The 23,906-nt window shown below is 43.6% G+C and overlaps 1 protein-coding gene across 2 annotated transcripts in view; it reads right to left on the reverse strand.

Annotated features, from left to right (window-relative positions):
• Positions 1 to 23,906, reverse strand: part of Nebl (nebulette) — a 351,844-nt gene that overhangs the window by 207,743 nt on the left and 120,195 nt on the right. For both annotated transcript variants that reach the window (XM_087590873.1, XM_087590871.1), the window contains exon 3: positions 12,177 to 12,261. In XM_087590873.1, the coding sequence (XP_087446999.1) occupies positions 12,177 to 12,261 (85 nt within the window). The remainder of the gene's footprint in view (positions 1 to 12,176; positions 12,262 to 23,906) is intronic.

Genomic DNA, 23,906 nt, shown 5'->3' on the forward strand with positions numbered 1-23,906 from the left:
TTTAGCCACTCAGAGCAGAAGAGAAAAGACTTTCTCAGTCCATTCTGCCTTTTATGGACAGATGATTCTCTGAGCTATCCTTTGAGTACGTATGTATACACAAGTGTATACATGAGCAAATCTAGGAATGTTTATATGCAAATATTTGCATGTGTGCATATATGTATATTTTGTATCTACACGTAATATTTCAGTGATAGATGGTAGAGAATAAAACATTCTAAAATTTAAAAAATTTGGATCCCTAGAAGTTACCAAGTTTTCCCATCCGGGGACTTATCGGTCCGCTGAGGGTGTGGAGACTGGGTAGGAGGTCTTCAAGCCAATGTGGCTGCAGACACACACTCAATTCTAAGATGACCCTGGAAAGAATCTGTTCTATGTCCAATAGCATAAAGAGACTTGGCTTTGCTTTAGTAGGTGATTTATAAACACTAGACCCATTATAGAAGTAAATTGTTTTAAACCTCTAAGGTTGTTTACATAATGAAAAACAGGATAGGATTCTTGGTTTCACTATGCTTGACTTCTCCGCTGTAAATAGTTTCAAATCTGGCATATGTATTTGTTAGGATCTAAAAGTACAGTGTGCTGAAAAGACCATTCTGGTAACAAAAGACGTGTATTAGGTTCCCTTAGAAGCCAGTCACAGACCAGAGTCTGTCAATAACAATTCCACATAAATAGGCAGAGTGTCAGGCCAATCAAATGCAGAACCACTCCACTAGCAGAGGTCAAACATGTGTTACCTTCATTTGAGACTTGCCATCATCTTGATCCACCTACCAGAAGGCATGAGGGAGGAGACAGAGGGAGGAGAAGAAACAGAGAGGGAGGGAGGGAGGGAAGGAGGGAAGGAGGAAGGAAGGGAGGGAAGGAGGAAGGGAGGGAGGTAAGAAAGTTTTAATTGTTCTCCTGAGATATTTTGTAATGAGCTACACTCAGTTGAAGAAGTACAACCATCCAGTACTTGTAATCTCAGCACTGAGAAGGCTGAGGCAGGAGGATAACAGAATTGCAGGCCAACCTGGGCTACATAGTAACACTCCTATCTCAGAAAAAAATTAAAAATAGTACAACCAATATTTTTTGGAGGTCCATATAGAGATCTTCAGAAACAACACATTCATTGTCCAAATGGAAGCTGTTTTAAAAGAATTAAAGAAACATCTTCCATTTATTTTTTTTAAAGAAGCAGCTTTTGTGACAACTTCATTTTTAGTTTTTTTTCCCCCCCATTTTACCCCTTCCTGGGTTGTATAACATGCTTATATGATCCAGACAACACTGAGGTGAATAAACGCTGCTACTTTTGTCCAGTATTTTACTAGATCTATTTCTATAGATAGATACTGATGACATAGCTATAGATATGGATATACACATTAAACAGCCTGCTGGTAACAAACGTTATTGCCCTGCTCTAATTTTATGGGATGCTCCTAAAACATGACACAACTAAATGATGTGAATGTTTGCCTTACTTGAGGGTATTTTGTTAGACAGTTACAAACGGTCTTCCGAAAGGTCATTGATTTACTGAGAAATAGATCTTCTAATTTTGGCATCTGGTTCTGTCTGTTGGTGTTTCCTACCTGAACTGTCGCTGACACATTTCCCTTTTATGTTTTTTTTGCCTGTTGTGTTGACTGGTGATCAGTTCACATACTCCAAGTCTCACTCTCAGTCCACAGTCATTTTCTCTCAGGATGCGTTAGACCCAATGCCTCCCTGCTTTTCTTCCCTCTGCCTGTTGGTTCCCTTTTAAAATAAACTTTCAGAATACCATGCAAGTTTCTATCACCCTCCACTGTTCATCAGAAGGACAACTGGTTTAAGCACTTCATTTTCTCACTCGATGATACATTTTTACATTTCAAACAGTAAAGACGAACCTTCCATCTCCCACCCTAGCACCAGCAGCAGCAGCAGCAGCAGCAGCAGATCCCTGAGCCTTCCTCACTCCCCCTCTGTCTCCCTCTTCTCAGTTGGAAAGTCATTCTGAAACCAGCAGAAGCTAACAATAAATTTCTAAGGAAAAGTGAAAGGATAGTTAGGTCAGATAATTTTTGTTTTAAAAAAAAATAGTAATGATACACACACATACATACTGTGTGAGAGTTGAGATACTCGGTATTCTGGTCTATCGTGTGCGGCTGTCTGTCCTCAGAACTACCCCAGAAGGCCTTTCCTGAGCTCAGCATTGTCCTTCGCATCCAGGGCGTGATCTGATTCCGCCAGAGAGTAAAGGTTTCACAGCAGCATCCAAATTCCAGAATTCCGTGAAGAAATCGTAAGTGCATCCCAGGATCTCAGCAAACATCCAGGTTTCCATCGTAAGCTATGTCTCCTACAGCCTTTAAGAAGGGAGACTGGGCTACTGGGAAATACAGCTTGGGTTTCATCCTGCCCACCAAGCTACAGAAGCCCTGCTTTTGTCACAGGCTTGGTGGGGGAGGACAGAAGTACTTCATCTCACAGAGTTGTTTCATCTGCTCTTGGCTTTTTTTTTTCTGCCTGTCTGATATGCCTGCCTCTCTCTCTCTCTCTCTCTCTCTCTCTCTCTCTCTCTCTCTGAAACATCACCCACCAAAGAAAGAAGAGGTCACATTTCATTCTGTAGTTAATCTCTTTAATAATTAATGAATATCTCAGCTAATTAATTAAGAGTATTAATTAATGTGCCTGAGGAGCTAATGAGATAGAAGGGCACTGCATTATCTTCTCGGGGTAAGGAAGGAAAACAGAGGACTGAGGTCCGTGGGCATCATACTTGACCTCACCTTTAGGCCCAGTGAATCAAGCCGAGCGTGGATCTCAGTAAAGTAGTTTGCTTACAGAAATGAAAAGGGAGCAAAGAATGAATCATAGCACTGTAGAGAGATAAAGCCAACCTTTGCATGGTGCTATGGACTGAGCCCAGAGCCGCATACATGTTAAGCCCACACGTTTGTTATAGCATCAAGCTATACTCCCAGACTTATCTGCTCCTACATAATTAGAGACACTTGGCTGATGAGAAACGCACAGCACGAAGGACGGGAAAGTAAAATAGCTAAGAGGCTTCCTAGAAAGACGGTAGTGAACATAGTTGCCCTGATTACTATCCATGGAAAATATCAAAACTCCAGCAATGCATCTAGAAAAGTTGTAGCTGGACATTCAGTGGCTGGCTCAGTGGGTGAGCATGCTTGCTGTGCCAGCATGAGAACCTGAGCTCCATTCCCAGCACCTACATAAAAAGGTTGGGCACGGCCACACATAAACCTATAACCCCAAGACTGTTGGCAGAGGAGACAGCAGAATTAACCCCAGCCTATTTCCTGGTTCAGGGAGAGATCCTGTGCTAAAGAACTAAAGTAGAGAGTAACAAAGCAAGGTGACAATATCCTTTGATACACACACACACACACACACACACACACACACACACACACACACACACCACATACATAAATATACAATACACACACAAAAAATGGTCGTAAATGATTTTAAATATGGGATAGGAAAAATAACAACTGAAATAAGTGGAAAAAAAAACTTGACACTGTCGAATAAATTTAGAAATTCATTTTTACCTAAAACTTGTCTTTTGAAGGGTTTTTAACATCACATAGCTTCACTAGCTACTCCTGTGGGGATAGGACAGATGTCATATTACAGCCGTATCTATTCGTGTTCCTCAAAAAGAAAAAAGGATCCCCCCCACACCAAAAGAAGTGTGGCCCAAGAAAATGAATGCCTTGGTCCCTCACATCCCGCCTGAAGACACTGACCATTGTATGGACATTGTGACAAGATGACCTTCTCGTCTTCCTTCTCATCTTTCCTTTTGTGACAACTTAGGCCTATCTTCCGAGGTAAAATGAATTCTCGGGGAAACTGTCTCATATCTAAGCGTCATGAGCGCTCACTCATGACCATCAGTTGGAACCAAAGGTAAAAGGAAGCGAGTGTTCCTACAGTGCCAAATGGCCAAATGGCATGGCTGGTCTACTGTTCTTCGGGGACAGAATTCTTTAGTTGCTAAGCGGAGACACGTGCAGAAAACTTTTACACTGAAGGTGGACATCATCTAAAACTGGGTCTGACAAATCAGTATTTTATGCAAAAGGAACTGAGATACAAAAGAAAGCTTCTATATTTCCTAAACCTCTCACAGTCTCCAATCACACTGGGAGCATAGTTCTAGCTACTACACACAGTCCACTCCGAAGGACTTAAACAGAGGGTTAAGGTCAAGTCAGATCCTTTCCATCTGCTGCCCACGTCCCTATGAGGTGTGAGGGCTATGGTTGCTTTGGAGGAAAAGGGATGTATTGGACTCATGCTCACATTCCTTTGTCCTTGTTTAAAATCCCTTTGACCTTGTGGCATTTGTCTTCTTGGTTACTGGGCACCCTACAGACATGTGACGCCTGTTACCATGGCTGTTGACTTCATAGTGTGTGTTCTCCCTTGGCAAAGGAAGACGATAACACTAATCTGCACATTCTGGCCTTCCTTGACGCTCACAAATCCAAGCACAGACCTACTCAGTGGACGCAATTCTCCCAAGGATACAGGGTATCTCATTCCTATGTTAGCAATGCCCTTTGGAGATGCCCTGGGACTATTCTTACCAGCTCTCTCTACCACACCGTGTAACCTGTATCCCCATCCCATATCACAGACAACATTAAGGTATCAAGAATGCAGCTCTGGCTCTCATGCCATCCACTATTGCTCAAAAGCACCAGGTCTGGGGTTAAGGTGGGAGAGCCCAGGGTGTATCTTGTGGGGTGGCCCTGCTTTCAGATTCCTTTCCTCCACATATCTAAGATGCTTTCTACTTTCTTTCTCTGGCAGGCACTTCAGCCAGAACAAGAGAAATCATGATCAAATTCTTCTTCCTTTCTACCTTAACAGAAATAGGTGGCTTGTTTCCTACACAGAGGGCCACATTCCAACTTCACAAAGTGGCAATCTCTCCGCTCCCTTCTTTTGGAGCTGTTAAATGTGAATCCTATGGCAGAACGTGACTGAAGGGAGAGAGAGAACATGATTCCACACTGTGGGACTGAAAGGCTTTGTAACTGTTTCTCAGTGTCAGCAAGAAATTGGTTTTAAGACGACCTGATGGTCAGCTACTAATACCAAAATCCACAGGGACCTAAGTTCCCTACATAAGATGGCATGATGATGCCTATAGATACCTGTAGATAGAAGACACACAGACAGACAGACCGACAGACCTAAAAATAACAGCTATCTGATATGCTAGAACTCTTATTAGTAGCAAGGTAATCTGTAACCTGCTCACACAAGGCACAATGTCCACACCCCACACCAAGAACTAGTGTTAAGGTGGGAGAGCCCAGGGTATATCTTGTAGAAAGGAAAGTTGGGTACATGGGGAGGTCATCAGTGCATCAGCCTTGTTGGGACTCAGGAAACAGATGGAAGGGTTATGGGTTGTTTGCAGGGACTAAAGAGTAAGGCACCAGACCCTTGCAATTAAAGGCTCCAAAACCTAGTCATAACACAGCGCTTCAAAACATCCCGTCTCACTATTGACAGTGCTGTCTCTTACATCATTTAGTCAGGAGCAGAAGGGGAGGATCTGACTTCTGTGAGATTGTAGGGGATGGTAAAGTCCCAAAGGTTAGCGTAGACATCTGCTCAGCATTCCCTGTCCCCTGATGTGCTCCGTCCATGGATTCATGTTTCTCCTTTGAAGTTCTTATTCACATTCATCCCTTCTAGATGTGAGACATAATCTTTCCTTACTTTTCATGGCCCCAAAACATTGAAGAGAAACACACGGAAGCTTCTTCTCTCTAGTGAACTTTTACCTCTGCGTCCACAAATCTGCGGGCATCGTGAGAAAGAAGAGCCACCACTCTGTGGGAACCCAGCATCAAACAGTGAAAAAAAAATTCAAGCGTGAGACAAGCAGAGCTGCCAAAGTCAGAAAGAGAAAACTAAGTGGCAACTCTGAAAGGCTTATTGTCCAAGACCCCCAGAGCACAGTAAGCACCTCAGAAACTGTCTAGGGAGACTGCTCTCAGTTAGAAGTCTGAAGCGGTTCAAGCAAACGAGTGATGGTAAGAGGCTCCAAGTCAGTGAAGAGCGGTCAGCTAAGGTGAGGAATTGAAGGGAGGATGTATCCGCGTTTAGAATTAGGTTCCACGGTTAGCATGCAGCAAAGGAAACTGAGATCGAAGAAGCAGCTGTCTGTAGAAAGGAAACAGGCCTCCAATTCCTTGGAATGACATCATTACCCCAGCTGTGGGGCTGGTGAGTGAGCAAGAGCTTGTAAAACAAGCATGGTGACGTTAGTTTAGTGCCCACAATCCACATAAAGGTGGGAGGAGAGAACTGACTCCACAAAGCTGTATTCTGACCTCCACACGTGGGGCCATCGGGCACACACGCCCACAGATGAACTTATACACAATAATAATAAATTATTTTTTGATTGGGTGCTGTGATGCATGCTTGTAATGCCAGCATTTAAGAGGCAGAAGCAAAGAAGATTGTGGATTTGAGACTGGATTGGACGACCCCTGTCAAATACGAATAATTAAGGGGCTGGGAAGGTGGCTCAGTGGGTAAAGTGGTTGTTATACAAGCGTGAGGGCCTGAGTTCGTATCCCTAGCACTCAGGTAAAAGCTAATCACAGTAACACAATCACAGTCACACATGTCGATAATCCCAACTCTGAAAGTCAGAGGCAGGCAGTTCCCAGGGGCTGGTTGAAACAATGAACTTCAGGTTCACTGTGAGAGATCAGTCAGTCAGTTATGTAGAGAGCACTAGAGGAGACCTCTGACGTCCATATGCACACAAATAGGCAAGTATATCTGGGCACGCAAATGTATGCACACAGTCATGCTCACACCTGCAAAATGTAACAGTATCAATGAAATAACCTCAACTGTCTCTAAAGGTCATGTTGCAATCACTATTTTCCCTTCGAATAAACCACCATTTGGGGTGAGGCTCAGAGCCTTATGAATGTCGGGCAAGCATTCTGCCACTGAGTCATTTCCCCAGACCCTAGAGAATGCCTTTCAAAATGCAATCACCACTGGAGAAAGGTCTTGCTTTAGGCAAGATGGCCAGTAGTTGAAGAAGACCTTCTAGACATGGAATATGTAATGAACAGGTACCGGAAGGCAAGCCAGAGAAAGATAAGCATGCTAGGATATTCTCTCTGTGAGGCTCCCAAGGCTTCTGTTGAACACATGTCCATTATGCTCACAAAGATGTTCGGCTTGTTACACTCCCTATCAAAAGAATCATGTCACCCTAACTGCTATCACGAGCTACCCATTATGAGCCATGTTTCCTACACCTCTGCAGAAAACTTAAGAGATTAAAATAGAACCAACAAGGAGTACAAACGATCTGTATCCTGGCCATAATCATCCTTCCTCTTTTATGCTGTCAGTGATCATAAATTACATAAGCTCCATTAAAGAACATGGTAAGGCCCAATCCCTGTTGCTTCCAACAGGATTGCAAACCGCTGAGCTGGTCCTCTCATCGGCTGGGTGAGGAAGCTACTAACATTTCATCTTCATTTGAAGCTTTGGAAGTGATGCCCTCTAAAGCTTCGGGTCTCCACTCCGGTGGAAGTGGCAATTACGAGGGAGCAGGAGTCTATCCCTGCCTGTCCGTGGGTACACAGTCTCATCTTGTTCTCTGGAAATAGGTGGCTGTCCACTGAATAACTGTTAAAAAAAATTTCCCTAGCAATAAAAAAAAGTCTATAGACTCCTGACCCAGAGAACTGACAATATTTGAGCTTTCTCTTTCTCAAAGAGAGTGTGGACCACCCAGGCTGGGAAAACAGACATTTCCTATATCACAATATTAAAACGGTAAGCTCAGAGGACCCCCCTCGGTAAGTCATCTGGCTGGAGGTCATGCAAGATTTCTCCAAGTTACACAGTTGGCTTCCAACTTTTGTTTAAAAGTTAGGACTCAATTTCTTTTTAACTCTTTTTACATCAGTCATGTGTGTACGCGTGTGTTTGCATGCTCACGTATACACATGTCAGGGCATGCATGTGGAGGCCAAACGATAACCTACAGAATTTGGTTTGGTCCTTCAATAGGGAAGGTGGGTCCCAGGCATTGAACTCAGGTCCCCTGGCTTGGTAGCAAGTGCCTTTGCCCACTGAGCCATCTCCCAGCAAGCCAGGGCTCACTTTTTTACTGTAAAGAGAAGAAAAGGTACTATGTTGATCTCAGGAGCTATAAAATCCAGACGCCTCACAGGGGAATTATAACGTTATCCACTGAAGGCAACGTTCCACTTCCTGTCCTTGTCAAATGGGTTACACAGGCCAGTGGGGGGTTGCACTCCTGAAGCAATTTTTTTTGAAGCAGTTCCCCTTGTGATGTCTGATGAAAGGGGAGCAAGTGACGATAAAAGGGATTTCCTTTCTCTCTTCCTCTTGATCGCCAGGTTCCAGGGCAATCCACATCCACCACCCTCTGTGGCTGGCCAAGTGGATGTCCCCCAGGATTTTTTTTTTATCTTTATTAACTTGAGTATTTCTTATTTACATTTCGATTGTTATTCCCTTTCCCTGTTTCTGGGCCAACATCCCCCTAACTCCTCCCCTTCCCCTTCTATATGGGCTTCCCCTCCCCATCCCCCCCCATTATCGCCCTCCCCCCAACAATCACATTCACTGGGGGTTCAGTCTTGGCAGGACCCAGGGCTTCCCCTTCCACTGGTGATCTTACTAGGATATTCATTGCTACCTATGAGGTTGGAGCCCAGGGTCAGTCCATGTATAAACTCTGGGTAGTGGCTTAGTCCCTAGAAGCTCTGGTTGCTTGGCATTGTTGCTCATAAGGGGTCTCGAGCCCCTTCAAGCTCTTCCAGTCCTTTCTCTGATTCCTTCAACGGGGGACCTATTCTCAGTTCAGTGGTTTGCTGCTGGCATTCGCCTCTGTATTTGCTGTATTCTGACTGTGTCTCTCAGGATCGATCTACATCCGGTTCCTGTCGGCCTGTACTTCTTTGTTTCATCCATCTTATCTAATTGGGTGGCTGTATATGTATGGATGTCCCCCAGTCTTATGCAAGTCGGTGAATGCCTGTTAGCCACTGTTTTGCACAGTCCAGAGATGCTAATTTCTAAAGTGCTTGCTTGTCTCCAAGCGTTTGATCTCACTTTCTGATGACAGGTTGGCACCTGTGGAGCACATAGATGCTTGAGGGGATGGAGTAGTAGTTAAGATGCTGGCAACAGCGGCGGCAGCAGCAGCAGCCATCCTCCACAAAACAGTGGGGAGGGAAGAAAAGAGCAAATAGGTAAAGAGATGATGACATACACCCATAAATAACTACCTGGATGGGACTGGAATTAATTTTGTTGTTCCCTTTATTTTTTTTCTCACTTGATAAGTCAGCTAATGAAGGAAAGTAACTAGTATGGCACAAAGAATTCTAAAAGATTTCAGAATTTGAAGACTCTACTCTCCGAGTCTAATTCATGTAACAGCACAATTTGCCAAAAATAAGTATACAAAAAATTAATAGTCGGTCTTCCTCCCAAACCAGTGAGCCACTAAGAATTGCAGAGATCAAGACTCTGAGGAAATGGCCTGTTGCTGAATCAGATCATTTAGTGAGTTAAAGTTAGATTTTAACACGCCGTTACCTAGTTTTGCAATTAGGGAAAGTATCACTCTACAGTTTTCCAAATGTGGTTAGCAGAAATGTAGACTCTCAGACACAAACCCAGCGACCTCTTCCTCTCTACCACACACAAAGCTCCTCCTCCCCATGTGCTGCGCACCCTTCGTACGCCAATGCTTTGCCTCCCCATTCTCTAAGCTTTTTTCAAGCAACAGGACTAGGGGACTGGTTAGGCCACTAGGAGCACACAGACCCAGGTTTAGTTCTAAGTGTGGCCCCTTATTAAGTAAGCATGGAAAGTCAAGTTAGTCAAGTCCTCTACCAGATGTTTCATTCAAATAAGAAAATCAACAAATGCCCATCTCCAAGGGCTGTTTAAGAGGCAACAGATTTGTCTTTCGTGCTTAGAAAGCAGCAAGGATGGTGTTGATGAAGACCATGACTTTAGATTCCTGGTACCCCTCCCAGCTCCTTGTGCATAGCAAGAAATGGGTTCATGTTTTCTGAATGGAGCCGAATTCCCCACATGGCCTGCCTGATGGCACCTATTCTTTCTAGAGAAGATCAGAGTTGAGCAAAATCTTACAGAGAATCTGATGCCCTCAGCTGGTTACTGCCTAGGACTCCATAGTACTTTGTGCATCTCTCAGGGAGCTCTTATCCCACCCACCCAGCCTCATCTGTTCATGCTGTTTCCAAAGTCAGAAGCTTGCTACATGGGGAAGGATGAAGTTAGCCTTCCACAAAGTCCCAGGTTCCTTTAAAGATGGCATTTTCAGAGCCTTGCATATGATGGGCAACTACTGGGTAGTGGCTCTTCAGCTGATTGAAGATACCCACAACTGATCGCCACGGCCAGAGGGAGTTGTGTGCTATCTATGAGATCCTCCTAAACCTTCAAGGCTCCCTTCAAACCCAGACACCAGCGTGAAGCTCAGTTCCATCCAGTCCACACGGATCCCTCTTTCTGAGTCTATATTGTCAATTAAGTTTAGTTACTCCATATGTGTGCTGTCCTCTGTCTTCACAGGCTCTGTAAGCCCAGTAGGAAGAGTGATAAGTAACTAGAAGCCATTTCCTGCAGCACCAGGGTGTGCAGCAGGCAAGAAACAAGCAATTGATTGCTGGAGTGATTTATATTTCCTGGTATGTTTAAACTGATTCTCCATGATTAGCTGGTGACCCCTGGCTTGGAAAAAAGAAAAAATACAGTAATGTGCAAAGGCTGACCCAAGTCCTAACACCTCTAGGATGTAGAATGGAAATGTCTTCAGCAACATAAAACCAGTGCCCAGTTTTGAAATTAACGGCTTAGCACACCAGGCATTTTATACAAATCATACATTAGTTCCCGACCAATTTTCACAGTGTTAACCAACAATGAGTTCTACTTTGAGCTCTACTCCTGTCATCAAGTGGACTGAAAAACGGTTCCAAAGCCCACAGAAAGAGACCAAAGTCCACCCCAAGCTCCCATCGTAAGTAGACAAACTACAACAGAGCCATCTCACCCTAGACCACTGTCAACTCGTGTTCAGAACTCCAGGTTCACGTTTGCAAAGGAGATTAAGTACCCCTTTTCTTCACACGTCCTCCTCTTTTGCTCTTTTTATGTCAAGGGCTCCCCAGAAAATCACAAGCCTAATTTTTTTCAAAAACTTTTCAGAATGCTTTTATCGTCTATCTCACTTGACACTTGAGCCCGACAGGTAACAAGACAGATGGTCTTGTTTCAGAGAAGCACAAAGAACCCAGGCAGCCAGTCCAAGGCCCACTTCTCTCCTCTCTCTTTCTTCCTCCCTTCATCCTTGGTGCAGTTTTTACTACAGTAACACTGACCAATAATCTGCCAAGAACTTGCTCGTCACCTTCCTCTACCGTGTCAGTCGAGGTAACGTTTTCCTGTGTTTCCCATGTCCTGTTTTTGCATTGAGATTGGGTGTCCCCATAGAAAACCTTGCCCTGCCACTCAAAACCTTAGTCCCGGCCCACGTGCTTCAATATATTGTAGGCAAGTTGGAAGCTAAACTAATTGACTGGGAGCCAATAGTGGTGTGTTAATCTTTGTCCATGCTGTCAGTGTGACGTATGAAGGAATCTGAGTAAAGTGACCAGACAGAGACACAGCTGGACGCTGATGTGGGATCCGCAGAGTGAGTCCCACGTGCAAAGCAATTGGGTCAAGCTAACACCTTGCATTTCCCCCACACACATACGCAGGATACAGGCGCTTCTTACAAAAATGTTTTTAAACATTTAAGACCAAATAAATCAATATTGTTGGGAAATATTTACTCTGACCAGAAGTCCTTTACTTGCTCTAGTCCCATGTGAATAACAAAAACCGAGAATATTGGGGTGGTCCAAGAGTGGGAGCAGTATTTTCACCCGGAGGCCCACACCTCCTCCTGTCAGTCGCCATGCTGGCTGGTGGCTGGCAATGATAATACAATGACATTCTCAGAAGAACGGCCTAAGGAGCCTCTTCAGTAGCGGCATCCTAAGGTGAGACTCCCGCATGTGAGTTACCTGGCTCTGCAGTTCACTTTGCTGCTTCAGACGCAGGTTTTCAGGTGTGTCCGCCACCGTGGTGAAGGACTGCTTTGGGTAGTGTCTGCAAAGAAACAGTTTTTGAAAATCATGATTAGATCAACTTGCTATAGAAACCTAGTATCTTTTAGTTCTTTTGCTTGACTGTCCCTCTATTTTGAAATGTCATTTTTCTGAGTTTCCATGTCCCCATCCAGTCCCAGCATGGCTACTTCTCCCCTATCACTCCCTTCTCTCCATCCTGTGGGATCCGTTTTCATGTACCGCCCACGGCAGGCGCGGCACCCTATCTGTTTTCTTTGCTCAGGCCACACCACCACCCAAGAGATCTTATCCACTCTAGCAGCCTTTAGGGCTTGGTTTTTGCTCATTTTCAATTCAGTTTTTGGGAGCAGTGGATCATGAGGGGTAGCCTGGTCCTCAGTTGAGCTAAGGCTAGAAGCCCCGGTAGAGGCTTTGCCTTCTCCCAGGCATCAGGCCCCTGTCAGTAGCCTCATCCCCCCATATATTTGTGGACATTGGTCATGTGAGGGAAATGCCCCAAGCCTTCCATTTCACATAGGCTCAAGACAGATCTCCACGCTAATGAGGTACATAGATGCCTGGAGGGCTTAGCCAGTAAGCTTTCCTTCCCAGACACTTCTCCCTGAAAAAGGTATTTAATCTCAGGCCTACCCTGAGAAGGGGTTTATGGTTTTGCACATCCACTTTCCGCCATGACAATAAATGCCTTAAAGCCATAGACTGCCTCTTTTCATTTGGGATCTGCCGTGGGGATCCCAGAGAAGACCTTCGCCTATAGAGCTGCCATCTAGTCTGTAGAAGGTCTCTGTGCGCTCCCAGCCATGACAGCCACCAAGCCCAAGTCTGCCACTATCAAGCCATGGAGTGGACTCTCCCGTGTGTGGGACCAGCTGAATCTCCCCCCATTGCCACCTGACCCTGCCCCTGCCCCTGGGCTAAATCCAGCCCTAGGGCCCAGATTCCTCAACTCCCAGCGATGATGTACTTCTGGAGTTCCACCTCCCCAAGCTCTGAGCCCTGTGGCCGAGCCAGTGACCCACAGCCCTACAAATTTTCAGATTTGTTGGCATTTCCCTTGCAATATTCCACATCCACCATGAACTCTGTCAGCCTGCAACTCAGCCATTCATCAGTCTTCTCATCCCTAAGACAAATGCCTCCTCCACTTTCTGTCTTCCCATTTTTACTGGGATTAAAATTAATACGTCAGACATCCTGGGGTGACCTTAACATCTGACACATTAGCCACTTGCTATCTCTGTCTGATACATACATACATACATACATACATACATACATACAACACACACACACATACCACACACACACACACACACACACACACACACACACACACACACACACACGATGCAAAACTTGCTGATCTTGCCCTTCCAGTCTTCAATGTTGAAATAAATGATCCAAACGCAGATCTGGTTACGTCACCGAGTAAAACCTTTCCCTGGTGTAATAGTGTCCCCCTGATCTGAGAGTGAAAGTCCAGGCTCCTGTCCTCCAAGGCCCCTGTGTCCAACACTCTCCAGAGTTCCCTCGCTCCGTGCTCTGGCCATGGGGATCTCTCCATTCTCAGATTCACCCTTCTTGTTCCCATCTCCCATGGAAATTCTATTCCTCTCGCCTGGAGCATCTGTCCACTTCCCACTCCACTTCCTTTGGCAACCACAGTTATCTTGCTGGTCTTGCTTAGCTGTCACCCTCTAGGGAAAGCATTCTCGGCCTCCTAGGTTGGGTGGGAACAGGCTCTGGATGCACTTTTCTCCCCTTGTTATACTGCTTGACACCCTCATCCATGTCCTCTGACTAGCCTCTTCATGACCCCTCTTAGGAAAGTTCTGTGTCAGTAAGAACTGGCGGTCCTGTCTCTTGTCAGAGTATACTCTTGGAGCTACCTCCAATCCTACTGGTGCTTGGCTTATAATGTGAGGTCAGTAAATATTTGCATGGGAAAGGGGTAGAGGGAAAGAAATGGACCATGACATGGGAATGAGATCAGGTAGAATAACTTCTCGTGTTCTCAAGCACTGTGGGGTGACTATGATTGACACTGGCTAATTAGCTATTTCAAAATAGCTAGTAGAGAGGACTTGGGCTGTGCCCAACACACACAAAAATGATATATCTGTATGTCATTGCAGGTATGCTAATGACCCTGAACTGATTGCTATCCATTGTACACAAGTATAGAAATGCTATTTTATACCCATAAATATGTATAATTATCATGTGCCAATTAAAGATGAACATAACAAATATTCCAGACAGAGGAAATGGAAGAATGGAGAGAAGACACCCAAAGACTAAGAGATGGATGTGGACCACAGGAAAGGTTTGATATGGCATATGATATAACTATACATTGTCACACTTGGACAACGATGAAGCTTGCTTTTCAGTATGACCTTCAGGTGGGGAAATGACACTTCTTCCCACTGTGTAGGTAAAGAAACACTAACTCAGGGATGTGGTCCTCTCCACTCATGGTGCAAACACCCAGCCAAAACATACAGGACATACCTAGATGATGTCGTTTCATCAGCATAAAACCCATGACGCTTGGACCTACTCCTCAGAGAACATGTCCCCTCCTCCCACTCCCCGGCCCCTCCTCCCACTCCCCGGCCCCTCCTTTATTGACGTTCACCTGTGTAGCTTTCTGTGGTTTCTCTGACTCCTTCCAAGCCTCATTGTTTTAAACTCTACTTGTAGAAGGTTCTGTTTACCTCCCTGTCTCTGGAGAGAATATTGATGGAAAAATCCTTTTTTTAGCACAAATAAACTCTCTAAAACCTATTCGATGTGCATTAGCACTTATGAAATAAATATTAGGCATTTTGTAACCTTGTGCAATGAGATACATGGCAGGAAGATGTATATTCATGCCTTATCTGTCTTGCATCCCCCAACAATCTAATATTCCATAGCATCAATGTTCCGGGAGACTGAAGTTACCCGCATAACTATTAGAATCATTTTAACTATTTTTGGTTGACATTCTTCGAAAACCTTTACATTTTTCTTGTCTTCTCTGAGCACATACAACCCCAATTTATATTATGTGTGACAGTTTGGAGCTGTGTTGATGTGGGGTCATGATAGATGAGTCACTCTTTCAAAGTTTACAAGGATGGTTGACCTAAATGGTTCAGGTTCATTGGGCATCTCCTGAACTGATGCTGTCAAGGGATCATTTCTCACAGTGCCATGAGCCCTTAGGATCATCTCTTCCTCATCTTTTCTTCTTCGAACTCAGACTAAGAAAGTACACAGTCAAGTGGCTGACCAGTATATTCCCAGACTCTGGGAAGTATCTACAGTAGCTACCATGTGTTCCTCTCCTGCTGAAGTCAAAGACTCCCTGGGTACCTGGACCTTCTAGGGACAACTTTGGCTCTGTGCTCCAGACATAGGCAGGTCGAGGTAGATAGGCAGCTCCACTGAGCTATGGATTGAAACTTGAATGTCACTAGACTTTAAATGTAGCAACTGTAGATTGCCACCCTTGAGGGCTGTAAAAAATAATTTAGCAAGATTTTCCCCAAAATGTATTCTATGATATTGCATAAAGTTTCACAGATATCTGTGGTGTTCTGCTATGTTTCATTCAAACAAAATATCATGCTATCTGTTTTTTAAACTGTCATCAAAACGCACTCTCATGTGCGCTGTGAAACCTTTAGCCCTCTCAGCCCCAGCTATATCCACTTGCAGGTGAACTCATTTGGGGTGGGAAGGCATTCCTTAGGAAGCCACTTTTCACCTGCCAATCACGTTCAAGTGAAAATCCTATGAGCTTTTCAAGAGCACGCTAATGTTGATACAAGCTGCCTTACTGAACATACTCAGAGGTCCCACTGGAAAAGTGAAAATGATTTCTACTGGGTTCCTCACTGGCCACAGGTACTTCTAATTTTTAAGTCTCATTTCATGAAAATCACCTCTCCTTACCACTGGACTTTGTAATGAGAAACTGTTGTGGACTTTAACTTTCAAAATATATTCATAATAAAGAAACACCACTTTTATATGTTTGATTTTAGCAGCACATATGAAATCCTATTTAGAAAGAGGGTTAAAAACAACTGAAAATGTGGGTGTTTTTTTTAAGAAGACACAGTTTGCTAACCTGATTATAAAACAGCAGACTTACTGACAGGTTGTGCAAAATTACAGCTATATTTACAAGTATAAAGAGATGCCAAGACATCACACTTTCCCAAGATCCTTTCCAACCCTGTCTTTCAGTGATTTTTTTTTCATAGTAGGTTAATCTATATATAACTTTCTGTAACGACTGTGACAAAATGAAATTATCTAAAATCTCAATGTGGAGAGAAAAACCCAGTTTACTTTAGTTATTTGTATGTACATCCAAATATGCATATATGTGTTGTGCATATGTGTGTTTATGCCTGTGCAGAAGTGCGTGTGTGTGTGTGTGTGTGTGTGTGTGTGTGTGTGTGTGTGTGGTGGGCAGAGGATGATCTCAGGTGTTTATCTAGTGAGCTGAAGAATCCTATCTCCTATCTGTAGGTTGATGTCAAGGCAATACATGATTGGACAGTAGAGGAACAAAGTTTTTGTAAGGCGGGAGAGAGGAGGAAGGAAGGGAACCAAGCTGGAGTCTGTGGAGGAGGCTGGTTCAGATTTAGGTGAACTAGATCAATTTTATCTTGTCTAGGTGGGCGGTTTATATCTTTATCAATTGGCAGTGAATTTATTGTGTGGATGAGTTATGGATTGAGAATTTAACATGTGAAACTAATTACTAAATTACAGGATTCTGGAACTTTGTTTCTACCAGGCTAAAAAGGACAGTGTGTGAATGAGAATGCTCAGGGGACTAAGAGGAGAGGGTAGCTAAAATGGAGACAGCTGGGAGAAGGTGGCTTGTGGACCCTGTGGCAGAGTGGCAGCCAGAGAGAGCAGATCCAGAGCGCGGGAACTGATAGCAAACGAACCATCTTAATTTTTACTGCAACACCTATGTATGGAACATTGGAATTAAAAGCCTATACAACCACATCTAGCTTCTTTTAAACAAGGTTTCTGGGTAATCTCAGGGCCTCACCTTTGCACAGCAGGCATTTTACTAAGTTATCTCTCCAGTCCCCTAGTTTAGTCTTATAACCAAACTAATAAATGTGGAGGGAAAGAACTATGCATGTATATCACAGGTCATGAGTACTAACACATATGAAAACCTGTGGATCTGACAAGTCAAGAGTCATAGAGCTAGCAAAATTCAAGAGTTCATGGTCTTCACATGAAAAGAAGACCTCATGAGTTGGAAGTTTAAGGCTCAGAAGGAATAAGTGTAATTACAGAGTTGGCAGTACAGAGTGTATTGTATAAAGCAGTGTTTACAAAGTAAGAGAAGCCTCATTAATTCAGCCATCCTGAATAAATCTGGAAATGCTGTCAAATGCTGGGTTTCTCAAGGTCCTATCCAAATGATGCCACTCATCTGAATTAACCTGACAGACTTCTCCAAAGCTAGAGTCTCATCTCTCAGCTACCCACCATCCAGGTCCACTCCAAAAGAAAAGAGAGTCAGACACAAAATAAGCTAAGAGGCTGGCAGAGCTTGATGAGAGCCCAGGAAAGAGAAAGGAAGCTTTCCGATGATAAGTGCTGGCAGCATCACATACTTTCCTAACTCCCCCCATGTAATGTATTTAAATGGTTATGAAAAAGTCTCCCCCAGATGAATGTTTTCTTGGGATAATACAATTTATTTACCAGGCTTATAAGAAGAAAGTTTTTTTTGTTCTCTGCAATATTAGAAATGAGAATATGGGATAGAGTATAGGGAATGGGAAATGAACGCTCCAAGAAAAGCAAGAACCAGACTTTTCAAGGATGAACCGCAACAATGAGAAGTGTGGCAAGAGAGTCCCAAGGCTGCAAGAGTGGCACCTATATCTTAGAGGCAACCAACATCTGTCTAATTGGACTTGAGGTCTGCTCAAAGAGGAGGGAATCTGTGCCTTGTACTGCAAATGCAGTCAACTCCCTGTCATTGGTAAGGTCATGAGGCCTAGAGACGAACCTGCTGCCACTTTCTTCAATCAGAATAATGTCTAACTAGAGTACAACGAGTCATCTTCACACCCACAGGTAAGTATAGCTCCCATCCCTCACCAAAGACATTTGCTTTGGCCACAGATGGAGAGCATTCGCGAACTCTCCAACTGGTTAGAATGAAGAGGAGAGCGGACTGTGAGAGCCTGGCCCCAGCTGATACCAACTACAACACGACTCCTACACCTGAGGCTCAGGGAACATTGTCGAAGAGAGAGGTGAGAAAGACTGCGGGCTGGAGGACCAGAGAGCATGCAAAACATTTCCGATAATGTCGGGACTTGAATCACAGCGAGCTTTCAACTGCGTGTCTACTGTCAACAATCTACCTCGCCCTCTTCTTTCCGCTCTCCCACAGAGGGGATTCGCTTCTGTGTATCACGGCTTTCGTCTAAGTAAGGGGAATAAGTATTCCTGCCCATCTCATGGGTTTCCTGCTAGAATCTCATGGTAGAGATTTAGGAATTGAATGTTATTGAGAATGTAAGATAGTAGTAACCCACAAAGATCTATGTCTAAGATCCTTCTGTTTGTAGTTAAGGTTAAACCTATGCTTTAATGCAATGTCTCTCAACAACCATCCCCAGAGGACAATTTAACAGCATACAGCATGTAGAGGCATTTTTCTTTGATTGTCCCACTGGAGAAGCTTACTATCAGCATCTAGTACGTAGAAGTCAAGAACATGGCGAAGCATCCTATAGAATTCTAGGCAGCCCCACCTGCCAAAACAGAACTTATCCTATCAGAAGTGCCAACATTCTGAAGTTTAGAAACTTTATTTTATATATCTAGATCCTCAGTAAGAAACCTGGGCACAGCGCATCTACTGAGATTCCCTGCTTTGCAATTATTTGATCTGAGTTAAGAAGACTTTCATCACTGTGACAAATACTGGTGAGCTTAAAGGGAAAAATATCTGTTTGGTTCATAGGTTCAGAAGTCTCAGTCCATCAAGACAGAGAGACATGGCAGAGCTGAGTAGGTGACATCATCATGTCAAAGAAGCATGAAGAAAATGCATGTACTCAGAGACTTTGTGTCTTTCTCTCTCTCTCTCTCTCTCTCTCTCTCTCTCTCTCTCTCTCTCTCTCTCTCTCTCTCTCTCCCTCTCTTTCTTTTTATTTCATCTGAAACTCCAACCTACTGGCTGGTGCTATTCACAATCAGAAAAATTCTTTACCCATCCTTATTTCGGTCCTCTATGAAAATGTTATGATCATATCTAGTAGTTAGCTTTATTAACCTCATAAATCAAGTTGGACATCAAGATGAACCATCTCAAAGTGTGCTATCATAATTCATTCTTGAAGAACTAAGTGCCTCTTAGTGTGACTCTGCCAGGAGACCTTAAAAGCTCCCAGCTTATTTCTCTGGGGTATTTCCTATGTCTTTTCCCTTTGATGACTGGGATTGTTAATGTTTAAAGACCATAGCTTTAAAGAACATAACCATATATGTTCAGTGCTGGGACACCTCTTAAAGAATGGTGAGTCCAGAGAATGATGTGGGGACCTCTGATACAGACTTTATACCTGGCAAGATACACTTCATTAAAAAGGGAGTATCTTAACATATTTTCAAATAATATCTACTTTTTAAAAACATATAACTTTAATTCTTAAGAACATTTTTAAAAGCAAAAGCTATGATCTTATAATACTAAGTTGTCCTCCTAGCTCTACATTTCTGAGTTATGAGGGTAACTTCAACCCTAGACAATCTTTCATACTCTGAGTGACTCCACCAAATGGGGAACTTTATCCAAGGGACAAATTACAACTGTTTCTGAATGTCGAGGGATGGCAGTATTTACATGAAATTTTGAATAATTTTCTCAAATCTGAATAATTCAACTTTACAGCATTAATTCCTATCACTCAAAAAAGACTTTAAAGATAGGGAAGCCATTTCTATTTTTAAGTATCTATCTATCTATTTATGTATATGAGTGCTCTATCTGCATGTATGCCTGCATGACAGAAGAGGGTATCAGATCCCATTGTAGATGGTTGTGAGACACCATGTGGTTGCTGGGACTTGAACTCAGGACCTCTAGAAGAGCAGCCAGTGCTCTTAACCACTGAGCCATCTCTGTATCCTTCTAACCCGTTTTTAAATGAACAAACTTGGGGGTGATTACTACTATCAGATCACTTACAATGTCTCTACTTACAAAAGAGACATTACAGAAAGAAAGAAAATAATTACAGAAAGATAATGCCAAAGAGTGATTGTGCAAATAAGTATAAATGTACACAGTGTGTCCACATAAGTTCACAGGCACACAGTGTGTCCATCTCTACACACAGGCATACCATATGCTCACATGTACCAGACACATGCAGTGTGCCCACCTGCACACACAGGCACACCGTGTGTGGAACAAGAACAATGTCAACCATCTGAGAATTTTTGAAGACAAATCTAAAGTACTAGACAAATTGAGAGTATGAAAAATTAAAGGATTCTAGTATTTCTCATAAGAAAACTTGGGATAGTATTAAGTTTCATATTTTTCTTAAATATGTGTGGTAAAACTTTACAGGTAGCCATAAAAATGGGATTATTCTACATAAATTCAAATTTCATGAAAGTGAAAAGAATAAAAATAAAAATTTTAAAGCACCGAAAGTCTTATTCATTACAATTAAAAAAAAAAAACAGGAACTGAGGGTGGAGGAAAGGCTGCATAGAATAAACAAGAGAGATAGAAACTTAGCAGTTGAGAAAAATAATTCTGTAATCATAAATATGTAATTGGTAAATGCTTACCACATAAAGGTCTGTTATTGCCACAGTTTTCATTCTACTATAAAACAGCTGTACTAATATAAAACAAAATTATTTGTAACAGTTAGAGTGTTACTGAGTGTGCAGGTCCTGGTGATAAAGGTCGAATTGACCAGCAGAAGTGCATCTTAACTGTAAATAAGCTTAAAATCTGCCTCAACTGTGTTTAAATGTCCATCAACATATCTATGACAACGGAAGAATGTAAAATTAATAAGGCAAGGGAACTGACACATCCACCAACAGAAATATTCCAACAGAATTCCCCCCTATTATTACTAAATAAAGCTAGCAGACACAAACATGAACGAAGATATCCAACATGGGGAATACAGGACTCATGATAATCCCAGGCATGTGACATTCATAATGTGTACCTTCAGGGACTCAGGGTGTCTGTCCCTCTGTGGGAGCCCATTTGCTTAGCATAGGAGAAACCCTGAGTTGGATCATCCCAAAAGAGAAGGTACTATGCAAGCCTAACATATCGTACTTGCCAATCACAAAGGGTGTCGGACTGATCAGAGGAGGAATGGCTGTCCAATGTGTAATGGGAGCCATGGTCCTGCTTCCATCAGATCCTGTGGGGAGGGTTTACATAGTGCCCGTGTGCCCTGTGGGAGGGAGGAACAGAAAAAAGGAGCACTGATCTCTCTGTCATGACACTGGCTTCTCACGGGACTCTATGCTGTCTGAATCCTCGTCCCTCGGGATGTCTGTGTTCGTACCCAGGGGTAGTAAGGAAAGCTGGAGTGAAACTGGTGTGGAGCATAGAAGCAGGAGGCAGAGGGGGGACGTACAGAGATCAAGAAAGAGACAGGGCTGAGACAGAGAGGGACCAAGAATCCCATACTGACCACAAAGAGGGGAGCTGACAGTCTATCGCTGCATCACGGAGCCAGAGCCTCCACGAGCAAAGGAAACAATCAGGACCAAGACTGCGGGAGGGCAGAAGGTACCTGCAGAGCCACGGAGGCTGGCCAGAAACTGAGCCTACCCATGAAGGGGTGGGAGGCTCAGGGAGCAATTCAGGCAGAAATATGAACCTGTAGACTTTTGTCTATGGTGCACTGTGTTCTCCAGAAAAAAAAAAATGCTAACAGATTTGTTTAAGGAAGGCCTCCTCTGATGCCTAGAAGATCTGAATGCAAGCCAGCTCCAGGCTGCCACAGCAGGAACAAGAGACATCTCAGAGTGTGTGAAAGCTCTGTCTGCTGCCTCTGACCATTCCTTCTCTACCTGCCATGGTCTCCCCCACCACGAGCCCAAATTTAGAAGTCTGAACCCCAAAAGGCAAGCCCAGGTCTCCCTCCACTTGTCCTCTGGGGTCAGAGCATATATGAATGCACTTTTATCATCAGCGTCTTTCATTCTCCAGGATGTGTAAACACATCTCGTGCACCCAGAGATTTTGTGGATTCGCGAACTGTAGAGAAAAATGGCATATTACTTGAGAGACTGAGAAAACTTGCAGGGTTTTCCTCCTTCGATCAGATCATTTCTAGGATGGACTAAGGAGATGGCTCAGCAGATAAAGTCCTTGCGTCTCAAGCATGAAGATCTGAGTTGGATCCTCAGAACCTCTGTGAGAGCTATAATCTCAATGCAATAGACAGAGAGAGGGAAAGAAGAGGGGAGCCCCAGAAGTTCCCAGGTCAGCTCTCCTGTGTAGCACGGGTGAACAAAAGACATTGTCTCAAACAGTGTAGGAGAGAGCCAACCCCCAAATGATATCTAAACTCCACACACATCATGACACACTCAAACACACACTGTACGCATACACATTGCACATACATGCACACTCAGACACACCTGTGCATACCACATACACACAGCAACACTACACACACAGAGACACAAGCACGTTATGGACACAACCATACATGTACACACCTATTTTAATGTTCTGCGGCTGGAAAGATGGTTCTGCTCTTGCAGAGAACCTGGGTTGGGTCCCCCACATCCATCTAACATCTCAGAACCTTCATGAACTCCAGCTCCATGTCATCTTCTGGTCTACACAGCCACTGCACTTACATGCCCAAACACACAGCCCGACACACACCCACACATAATTAAAATTAAAAATATCTTTTTTTTAAGTTCCTAGGACATTTTAATAATTTGGAATAGTCCTGCCGGATTTTCTTTTCCAAGTATGTATGATTGCCTAAGTAAAGTTCTCTGATTAAATACATGCGAGGGTGTCATGGTGTGTATGTGGAGTTCAGAAGATTCCAGTGACAAGTACATCAAGCATTCTTCAAATTTCCACTAATAAACTACTTGAATAAGGATAAAAATCCCCCGCTTGACAGGTACAGGCATTTAAAATAATTTATGTGGTCAACATGGGCACCTTCGTATCTAAGCCACTGGAGTAGGAATGTGCTGGAGGGGGCCACTGTCACTATTTGACATCATTCGAAGATACACAATGCCGATCACAACGTTTGCCGCGAACTTCAGTTTTAATGTACTGCGTTCCCATGTCCTCCTATGCACTGATGGGCCGTCTACTCACACGTCTCCCTCCACAGCTGTCATCTCGTACTTAATTCTCCCACTAATCGCCTTCCCTACAGCACCTCTATAAACAGCTCACACAGAACGCCGCTGGTTACAAAACAGCAATTTTATGATTTAAAAGAAAAAAAAAAAAGACTTAGAGCAAGCAAATGGGGAGTGCCCTTCAGAAGGGAGGCTTCTACGAGCTGCTGATGGATAACATGAAAGCGAAAAATGGATTATGATAATGGAGGCCCCATCCATGAGATACAAGCCCCA

This window comes from Rattus norvegicus, chromosome 17, assembly GCF_021556685.1.
Source record: "Rattus norvegicus strain SHRSP/BbbUtx chromosome 17, alternate assembly SHRSP_T2T, whole genome shotgun sequence".
NCBI lineage: Eukaryota > Metazoa > Chordata > Mammalia > Rodentia > Muridae > Rattus > Rattus norvegicus.